This window comes from Octodon degus, unplaced genomic scaffold (assembly GCF_000260255.1).
Source record: "Octodon degus isolate 3935 unplaced genomic scaffold, OctDeg1.0 scaffold00107, whole genome shotgun sequence".
In the NCBI taxonomy this organism is placed as follows: Eukaryota; Metazoa; Chordata; class Mammalia; order Rodentia; family Octodontidae; genus Octodon; species Octodon degus.
Window position 1 is genome coordinate 8,619,314 of NW_004524683.1, and position 11,192 is coordinate 8,630,505.

At 40.8% G+C, this 11,192-nt stretch overlaps 1 protein-coding gene across 3 annotated transcripts in view; it reads left to right on the plus strand.

The window, feature by feature from the left end:
* Positions 1–11,192, plus strand: part of Tesk2 (testis-specific kinase 2) — a 165,249-nt gene that overhangs the window by 96,013 nt on the left and 58,044 nt on the right. For all 3 annotated transcript variants that reach the window (XM_023724157.1, XM_004639191.2, XM_023724156.1), the window contains exon 4: positions 9,572–9,620. In XM_023724157.1, coding sequence (XP_023579925.1) covers positions 9,572–9,620 — 49 coding nt within the window. The remainder of the gene's footprint in view (positions 1–9,571; positions 9,621–11,192) is intronic.

The window sequence follows — 11,192 nt, forward strand, 5'->3', positions numbered from 1 at the left end:
TATTTATTTATTTATTTATTTGGTACAGGGTCTCACTACACAGCTCAGACTCATAGTGATCCTCCTGTCTCAGCCTCCCCAGCTCTGGGATTACAGGTGTGTGCCACTGTGCCCAGTTTAGTGGCCAGCATGGCATGCCCAGTATTCTGGGGCCAGCACTGCATGAGGTACCAGGGATCAAACCCGGACCCTAGTGCTTGCCAGACAGATGCTTAGGGGCTGAGCTATCTCTCCAGCCAAGCAGAATTTTTTTTTTTTTTAAAAGTGTTAGCTGTCATCCTCAGCATCATAGTTGTCATCATTGCCAGTGCCTATAGCACAATCACCAGTGCCTGACACGTATTAGATACTCAACAGTTTTTGAGAGATTATGATTGCTTTAAGCACCTGGCAGGTACTTGTGTGGTGGTTACCATCAGATGTCAGGGAGCAGTGGCCTTGTGGAGAAGCATGCGGCGTGGCTCACCCTAGTAAAGGTGGGGAAGGTTGATGAGCGGGGTAGATGGCGCCCTGACAGTTCATGGGCATGTAAATTCAGAAATCATTTGGAGGGAACCAAATTTTTTTTGAGGGAAGAAAGTATTTGAACCAGACACTAACAATGGGTAGCCCTAGGAATGGTGGGGCACACCTAAAATCCCAGCATTTGATGGGCTAAGGCCGGAGGCTCACTACAAGTTCGAGGCCAGCCTGTGCTACATAGTGAGACCCTGTCTCAAAGAAAAAAAGAAAAGAAAAAAGGATGGGTAGAATTTAACTACATAGGAATAAGGAGAGAAGCATTTTAGGCAATGGAACCAGCTTTAGAACATACAAAAGTTGGAAAAGAATAAATGAGAACGGGTCCAAGAGCCCAAGGGTGAAGGGGAGGGCAAGGGAAGGGGATGTAAAAGGTGGAAGATGTGTCATGTACGTGGGCCAGACACCCGCAATGAATGTGAACATTATGTCTTGCAAACATGAACTAAAAAAGAAATAGTAACAATAATAATGAAAATGGGAGGTTTGTGCAGTGGTAGCGTTGTAGCCAGGTTTACCTGAAACACAATTATTACTAATTGATAATGGGGAAGAGAAATCCAGAGATGGAGGGAGGGAGGTGGATGAGAAAGGGGAATAAAAAACAACCTGTAATCTCAGCACTCAGGAAGATGAGGCAGGAGGATCCCTGTGTATTGGAGGCCCAACTGAGTTACAAAGTGAGTTCAAGGCCAGCCTGAAGTACATAGTGAAATTGTCTCAAAACGGCAAAAAAAAAAAAAAAAAAAAACCCACAAGATGTATCTGGAACATGTACTTACTCCCTAAAATGGATGCAAATTTCATGTACTGCTAACATGGACTAATAAAATAAAACATTTACAAAAGAATGACAATTGGCAGGGAATAGTAATCATGCTACAAGAAAGACTGAGGCAAAGGAAGTATCTGATCAAAGTTGAATTTACCAGCAGTGCCTGAGTTGAAAGTTTCCTGTTGGGTTTATTTTAGAGCAGTGATGAACTGTCTTTTGTCTAGATTAGAAAGAGCCTTAGCTGGGTGACGCACGCCTGTAATCCCAGCACTTGGAGGCTGTGGCAGGAGAGTCACTATGAGTTCAAGAATAGTCTGGGCTACATAGTATGTTCAAGGGCAGCCTGACCTACATAGCAAGACCCAGTCTCAAAAAAACAAAACAGAAAGAAAAGCATATTTTCCCCCTGAATTCTAGCTAACTTTGGAGATGTGGTTAGAGAACAAAATTATTCAGAATAAAGGTATATGGGCCAAGGATGTACTCAGTGGTGCAGTGTCTGCCTGGCAAGTGCGAGGTCCTGAGTCCAATTCCTGGTAACTGCAAAAAGAAAACGAAGAGAATACAGGTATAATACTTTAGGTCTTGTCTTGTTTTAAAAAATATTTGAGGATTCATCTACAACTTAGATTTTAATATAATTAGCAGTAGCAATTGAAGATTTGCTGTTGTATTATTTGGCTTTTTTAGACACATATCAATTCTTGTTTTTTTCAATTCTTTTTTTAAAATTTTTTTTCACATATCAATTCTTTATCAAGGATGAGTAATATTTCCCCTTTAAAATACATTCTATTCATAGCAGTTGGCATTAACCTTTCTCAAGCGCTTCTGCCAGTACAAAGCTCATGCCTGCTGAGGTCACCAGCTCTTTGACATGATTTTGGGCATGGTGGTAGTTGTTTGTGTAAGGAGTAAGGTGGGAGAGCTCAGGCGGAAAAGCTGTACATAGAAGCAGAGTGTGTAGAAAGGAAAAAAAGTAGTATGTGACACAGCTGTGATATTGGGATGCCAGTGGGACGGGGAAGAAGGCCAACCGAAAATTGCTGTATGAAGCCAGCCTGCACAGATGTGCTATCTGTGCTCACGACGATGTTGTCCTGGCCAATCAGAGTTCAGCTTCTAGAAGACCCACACCTTGAAATACAGCCATTGTTGGGGCTGCAGATTCAGCTCAGCGATAGAATGCTTGCCTAGCGAGCTGGAAGCCCTGGGTTTGGTCCTCAGTACCAAAAACAAACAAAATAAAACTTAACTGAAAGATAGTCATTGTTTTTGTAATAGAACCCTACTGCTTGGCTTCTTTATAAATATTTGATTAAATAAAATCAAATAGTGCCTTTTGGCTTTCCAGTCTTGTACCTGCTTCTGAATGTTCTTTTCCATTAAACAAGCTTACCTTGTAAAAGCTTATTTGGTGATTATTATTTCTAATCACATGCTGAGTAACATGCTAAGGAATTTGGATGTGGAGCTATGTGATCTGCAACAAAAGCTTTTTCTGTAGCCAACAGCTTGTAGAGCAGATTGTAATAAACTTTCTGCAGTGAAAGTTACAAAAAACTGATGTGGTCTAAAGGCAGATAGAAATCAATGAAAGTTGAAGAACTATAGACAGAGAATGCAGCTCAAAGTTTGGTTACAGATGAAGATTGAATTAGGGTAATGTATAAGGGAGCAGGCAGAGGAAGGATATTTTTAAAAAGCAGTGGCAAAGTTTATTTGAAAAAGTAAAAGTGAATAGTGAAGGAGAAACTGGCTGTGCAGAGTGAGCTTGGGCCAAGTGAAAGAGGAAAAAGCAAGATGCAAGGAAACCCTGGAGGACACAGGCTGGGCTGCTGTGAGGACAGCCATGAGAGCCAGAAAGCGTCTTTTAAAAGGGAGGAAATTAAATTGTGCTTGTAGGCTACAAGGGTGGAGCCAGAGGGGAGAAAAGGATACAGCATAATGTCCATAGGGAAGCATGACATTTTGGAGAGAAGCTAGAGCACATCATGTTTTTTTGTGTGTGCTTTGAGACAGGGTCTCACTATGTAATGCAGGCTGGCCTCAAGCTCACCGTGTAGCCTAGGCTGGCCTCACCCTTACAGTGATCTTCTGCCTCAGCCTCCTGGTTGCTAGGATCACAGGTGTGTACCTCCACACCCAGTTCCTCATGGACTTTTATCTTCTGTGCTAAGGAATTTTGACAGTATTCAATAAGCAGAAGGCAGCAGGTTATGAAGAAGGAAATAGTGATGTATTTTGCATTTTGAAAACGTAACTGTGGGCTGGGGAGATAGCTCAGTAGAATAAGCACTTGCCTGGCAAGCACAAGGGCGTGAGTTCAATCCCCAGTTCCACCAAAAAAAATTTTTTTAAAAAATGTAACCATGATAGGATTATTAATAATTAATAAACTAAAACCATTATCTAGTCTTTGAGCATGCACTAGAAATTCTTAGCCACTGTACTTGAAATATTTGGTTTAATCCTTACACTCTTCCTTTTTATTTTGTTTTAAATTTTGAGACAGGCTCTCCCTAAATCCCTAAATTGCCCAGTTTGGCCTCCACGTTGTGATCCTCCTGTCTCAGCCTCCCAGAGTGTGTACCCGTAAGCCCAGCTTCTAGAATCCTTTAAGTTAGTCCTTTTATGTCCATTTTTGTACATGAGGAAATTAAGACTTGAAAATTAGGTGATTTGCTTAATGTCTCGTAGGTGGAAATGGAAAGATCCCTATAACTCCAGCAAACTTGTTTGGTGAAGGGCATTACAGGAAGCACTGAATCTGTCACAGCTGCTCCATGGTGCTGCTGTTACACCAGCAGGGCAACGCACAGCACCATAGCTATGTGTTAGCCCAACTTAATTTCTAATTTTTAAAAACAGTTATCCAGCCCCCACTAGTGCCTATACTACTTTGGAAACTTTAATGGTGAACCAAATGTGGCTTACCATATTTAACTCTTTTGTATTTTAAGGAAAGGTCTAGAGGGTATTCAAGGTCTCGTTATTAGATTGGACTTCTGGTAAAAGGTGAAATATTTATATGATCTGAAGAGAAACCAGAGTATAGATCGGACTCATAGTGACCTGACTGTTTACAGTCTCCAAGAGCTGGGATTACAGGCGTGTACCACCACGCCCAGTCTCTTAACTCCTATTGCTATGGTGAGACAATGAGAATAGAATTATTCCTAGAGAGAAGTACTTTTTGAGACAAGGTCTTCCTATGCAGCTCAGCCTCCCAAGTGCTGGGATTACAGATGCATGCTACCATGCCTGGCAGAAGGATTCTTCCTTCAAAAGGCTGACTAGAAACAGCAGTTTCTGTATACAATTTGACTACACAGAATTCTGTGTAATAACAAACATCTTTTTATTACAGTCACCTTCCAACAGAATGATCCTAGAATAAAAGTTTGTGAAAACAGGGAATTTTTTTTAATGTATGTTCTTGTCCTAATGCCTTCTATATACATAGCAGCCACTCAGTAAATACTTATTTGATAAATAAATGGCATAATGACTTATAATTATGTAAATAAATGTTTAAGAAGATGCTTGGATCTATTTCAAACATACCAACACAAATGTAGTCCTTCCAGATTGATTTCCCATTCATCTTGTCTGGATTTCCTTTGTTCCAGTGCAGCAACAGCTACTCTTCCCCCGCCCCTCTTATACTAGAGATTAAACTCAGAGCCTTCCCACTGAGCTGCATCCCAACTCATTTAAAATTTTTTTTTTTCTTTTTTCTGTATTTAGGATGGGGTCTACAGGGTCTCACTATGTAGATCAGACTTGTAGTGATTCTCCTGTTTTCAGTCTCCCAAGTGCTGGGATTACAGGTGTGTACCACGCCCAGTCTCCATGGCCTTCTCAGCATGCTCTGCAGGTGAGGCCGGCATGCATGCTGGGGATTGAACCCTGGCCGCTGTGCTCTGTCTAAGCAAGCACTTTAGGCCACTGAGCTATCAGGCTGGCTCCATTTTTAAATTTTGCAGTCTCACGAAGTCCCAAGTTTCCTAGACTTGGTTTGAATTTGTGTTCCTCCTGCCTCATCCTCCCAGGGCATTGGGATTGCAGGCATGTGCTACTACCCCAGGGTACAGTTTTCTTTCTTTTATCTAGCTAGGGTTTTGGTGTTATCTGAAACTCATAGTGCTCTGTGTAGCTCCTAGACACTGTGTCTTGCCTGCCAGAGATAGCTTCTGCATCCCAGATGCAGCCTGTCAGCACTCTGTGTGGCTTGCATTCATTGTTTATTAGACTTTTCCCAGCTCCACATTCCCTTGATTCACTCTCTTCCATATTAGGTGATGAGCTTTATTTTGTTTCTTGTTCTCTCCCCTTCTCTTTCTTTTCTTTTTTCTTCTTTGCCTCTCTGATTGAACATAGGGCCTTGTACGTGCTAGGTGAACACTGTACCACTGAGCTGCATCCATAGTCTTCTTTATTTTGAGGCAGGGTCTCACTGAATTGGCCAGGGTGGCTTGACACTTGTGATCCTCCTGCCCGCCTTCCTAGCAGCCGAGACTCAAGCGTGCACCACCACACCCAGCTCTAGGTGGTGAGCTTCACAGTTAAACTGACTGATGAGGAGTCAGATGTCCTACCTTTACAAAGGTGTAGGGCTGGGGAGATAGCTTAGTGGACTAAGCATCTGCCCAGCAATTGCAAGGTCCCGAGTTCAATCCCTGGTATCAAAAAAGAAAAAGAAAAAAAAAAAAACATACAAAGGAATGTGAGTTCGTACAGACAAGGGTTGCAGAATAGTGACAAGAATGGATCCATAGAAATCAGCTTCTTCCCAGCTAACTGGGCCCAACTTTAATTCTTAGGTGGTTCACTCCTAAATTCTAATTGTGATAATTACTTACATTTTAAAAAAATATTTCCTGTGTGCTGATGTTTGTCTCATGCACATTTGTTGTTTCATTCAGTCTTTCTAATAATCTTATGTTACAGACATTCCCTTTGACCAGAGTAATGAAAAGTGGAAGCGGAACTTGAACGCATACCCTCTAATGTCAGAGCTCTTGACTCTTCTCCTGTGTCGTTTCCTAACTCATCCCAAGCTAGTGAGTTTCAGCCAGTTACTAGAGCCCACACCTTGTTGTCAGTATTGTGTGGATCTTTCCTCAGCTTCTTTTCTTTCAAGTTTCCACTAAGCTTTGGGATAAACCCACTGAAATTCTAATATTTCCTTATTAGTTAAAATGTGGAAGCAGCTTGTCTTACAAACTCTGTTGCAATCTTATAGCTGACACATGGCTCCCTACTCAGCTCCTTTGTGTTTCAGTCGTTTGCTGAGCTTGCACCCTGTCTGTCAGGTTTGAGGAATGTGGCACAGAGGGGTTAGCCATGGATCATGCCTCGCCAGGCTGGCTTCGTACTCACAGAAATCCGCCTGCTTCAGCATGCTTAGTGCTGGGATTAGGGCTGTGCACCACTATGACTGGTTTAAAATTTATATATAAATATAGCCTGTTGGTTAAAAAAAAAAAAAGAAAAAAACTTTCAAGGGCTGGCCAAATAGATCAGCGGATTAAAGCACCTACAAGCAAGCGCAGGGGCTGGGGGTTTGATCCCTGGGTCTGCTGTGCTGGCCCCACCCCTGGGGCTCACTGAGATGGCAATTGAGACTGGACGTGGTGGCACGTGTTTGTAATCCCAGATCTTGGGAAGCTGTAAACAGGGGATCACTATGAGTCTGATCTAGTTGTGAGACCCTGAACACCCTGTAGACCTTCCTTAAAATACAAAAAAAAGAAAGAAAAAACTTCAGTGATAATAGACATATGTAAACTAAACAAATGAAAGTCAACCTTTCTTCCTGTACAGTACCATTACTCACTATGAACCTAGACTGGCCTTGAAGTTGCAATGATCTTCCTGCTTTTTCCTCCCTAATGCTGGGATTATAGGCATGCACCATTATACCTAGCTTATTTATTTTTTGAGACTGTCTTTCTATATAGCCCAAGCAGGCTTGACCTCACAATGATTCTCCTGCCTAAGCCTCTCAAGCGCTGGGACTGTAGGTGTGTGCCACCAAACCCCACACATTGTAACATTTTATTAACCATTTATGTTTATTTTTCTGTAACCCGTGTGTATTACTTTTGCTTATTTTTCTGTTGGGTTATCTTTTTTATTATATATTTAGAAGAGTTCTTTGTGAGTTAAAGACGTTAGTCTTTTTGTTATATTTTTATTTTATTTTTTAAAATTTATGTATTTGTTACAGGGCCTTGCTATGCAGCTCGGACTCAGAGTGATCCTCCAGTTTTAGCCTCCTCAGCACTGGGATTACAGGAATGTGCCACCACACCCAACTTCTGGCATGGCATGTGGTACTGGGGATCAAACCTGGGTCCTTACATCCAGGTCCTTGCGCTTGCCAGGCAAGCACTTAGACTGCTGAGCTATCTCTCCCCGGCCCTGTTTTTTTTTTTTTTGAGACAGAGTCTTGTTATATAGTCCAGGCCGGCCTTGAACTTGCAGCAATCCTCCAACCTTAACCTCACAGGTGCTGAGATTATAGGCATGTGGCACCATGTCCTCCTGGATGTTAACCTTTTATTATTCACTAAATGTGTTTATTGCTTCCAATTCTTTGTTTATAAAATATAGATAGAACTTCAGATTGGATAGACTAGGTATGGTAGCACATGCCTGTAATCCCTACACTTGGGAGGCTGAGGCAGCAGAATCATTGGGAATTTGAGGCCAACTTGAACTACATAACGAGACCCTGTCTCCAAATAAGATAACAACAACAACAACAACAACAAAATGCAGATTGAATATGCTAACCTACTTGCTTTTTCCAGATCACCCAGAAAATATTTTTGAGTCTATTTATTTATTTTTTTATTTATTTTGAGACCGAATCTTGCTACATAGTTCAGTCTGGCCTTGAAGTCACACATTCATTCATTCATTCATTCATTCATTCATTCATTCATTCATTCATTCTTTCTGCATGTAATCAGCTAGTGGTAGAGCTGAAACAATCATCAAGTTTTTTTTCCAGTTTAGTGCTTTTTCCATTATACCATTTAAAAATATTTATTTATTTATTTGGTAAAGAGTCTTGTTACACAGCTTGGACTCATAGTGATCCTCCTGTGTCAGCCTCCCCAGTGCTGAGATTACAGGTGTGTGCCACCACACCTGGTTTCCAGCATGGCATGTTGTACAGAGATTGAACCCAGGTCCTAGCACTTGCTGGGCAGGTGCTTAGGCCACCAAATTATATCTCTGGCCCATTTTTATTTTTTATTTTATTTTATTTTAATTTTTGTATTTAGTAGAGTGTCTGTACAGAGTCTCACTACAGAGATCAGACTCGTAGTGATTTTCCTGTTTTCAGCCTCCCAAGTGCTGGGATTACAGATGTGTGTTACCATGTCATCATACCTTTTTTTTTTTTTTTTTTTTTTTTTGCAGAGCCAGGAATTTGAACTCAGACCCTTACACTTGCCAGGCAAGCATTTATTCTACTGAGCCATCTCCCCAGCCCCATTATACCATTTTTAAAGCTTACTAAGCTCCCTTTCCACCACTGGTTTTGCTACTACATATTGGTGCAACCAGATGTTTCACAGTATTTTTTTTTTTTTTTTTTAACACAGGACAATCCAAACTGATGCAAGATATTTATTCCGAATTAGTTATTTTATGCAGTAGTTTTTCCCCCTCAACAGACTTGTGATAACCACATCTTTTAAAATCTGTAAATAATGTTATCAAAATAACCTTAATCTTTGAAATCTCACAAAAATTTATATTTTACAATCCACCCTGAATATCAAGGCTGCAAGAATAACACATTTGCTATATCCAAATATTTTACAGCTGTACCCAGAAGGAAAACAAACAAACAAAAAGCCATATACCTGGTTAAGGGCTAAAGTTACCTGAGCAGCCAAAAATAAAATAAAATATCCAAATTATTAGCATTAATTTAATACAATTATAACTTCAATCATCACTTTGTCATTGACAATGATTGCTAGAGCACAGGGGTGAGTGCCCCAAGGGCTTACTAGTAGAAGCTGCTGCCATAGAGTAGTGTCCCTTCCTTTCCGTCTCTGCACTGCCAGCTCCCACCATTAATTTTAGAAATTTATCATTGTGGCATCTTAATCAAGTTAATCAAACGGGAACGTGTGGCTTCACAGGTATTGGATTGTTTTTAGTACCTGGTAACTCAGCTAGTTTCTCTGTATGGAATTTATATTCACATCCTTTTCATTTTGTTTAAAAATCTGTTTTGTTTTTCAGGTTCATGGGTGTGTGTGTACATCAAGGACAGCTGCATGCACTCACAGAGGTAAGTGTGCTGCAGGTATGTGGAGGGGACTGCTGTGCCTTAGTTTCATGATTTGTGGGTCTGTAGTGAGAGTTATTTGTGTCTGTGAGCAAGATGTTTCATGTGTTTGTATTTATACAACACAAACAGTATTCATGATGCTTTCTTTGTTGCCTTGAGACCATGACCATGTCTCTTGATGCCCTTGTATTCCCTTGTAATGCTTGGTGAATGCACCAAGAGTAGTGGATGTTCAGGGGTTAAACAGCTTGTTTCCTGGATGACTCCCTCCTAAGCCAAGGGAGGGTATCCCTGGACCACTTTTCTTCCTGGCAACAAATTCTCAGACCTCCTGGGAAATGTTTGCTGTCCTCATCTGTAATCCCAGTCACTGCTCGAGAGTCCTGATTGGTCTTATTACTTTGGAAACAGGTAGCTTCTTCATTCACATTTATTCTCTGGCCTCTGGGAAGCAGATAAATATATGATAGTCATTACTTATCTGCCAAAGGCCAAAAACCCCTAGAACAAAAAGCTTTCTAAATTCAGGCAGCATTATGAGCTTCAGAATGTGCTTGAATACTTCTTGGGAACACATATTCCTGGAATCTTCTAGGCTTGATAGGGGTGCATAGATCCCATTTGGTTTTTTTTTTGTTTGTTTGTTTTATTTTTTTGTTTGTGGGGCTGGTGAGATGGCTCAGTGGTCTAAAGCACCTACTCAGAACAAGCTAAGCTAAGCAAAGCACAGGGACCGCGGTTCAATCCCCCGCACCACATGCCAACCAGCCCCGCCCCCTGGTGGTCTGAGCTGGCCACACACACACAAAAATATAAATAAATAAAATTTTATTGTTTTGTTTGTGTTTGTTTGGTATTGGCAGTTTGTCTCAGGCCTTCTGCCTGCTAGGCCAGTGCTCTATCACTAAACCACATCCCCTAGCTTTTTTTTTTTTTTTTTCTTAGTTTCTCAGCCTTTTGGCTAAAATGAAACTTATTTATACGTTTGTTTTTCAGTCCTTGGCAGTGAATCCAGGACTCACTGAGTTAGAGCCCCAGCCATTTATTTATTTATTTATTTATTTATTTATTTATTTATTTATTGCAGAATCGCACTGAATTGCCCAGGTTGGGCTCAGACTTGCCTGTCTCAACCTCTCAGAATGCTGGGATTATAGGCATGTGCCACAAAGTCAGCTATTTATTTAATTTATTTATTTATTGGATATTGAACTCAGGACTTTGTGCTTGCCAGGCAGACACTTAATGCACTGAACTATATTCCTGGCTTAGTTCCTTTTTTATTTTCTATTTTGAGATGAGGTCTCGTTAAATTTCCCAGGCTGGTTTTGAACCTGTTGTGATTCTCCTGTTTCAGAATAGCTAAAATTAGAAGTATGTACTACCACACCCAGATCCTATCTGGAGTCTTGAAAGATTATTCTCATCTATGTTTTTAGATTTCTCTTTGAGAAGTACTGAAGTAAAAAGTGAAGAAACTTAGGAAGGAAACTTGCTTAACAGAATTTGTAGAAATTTTTGTTTGCCACTGAATGGACCTGGTATAAAGCGAGTTCCATGTACCTCTTTTTT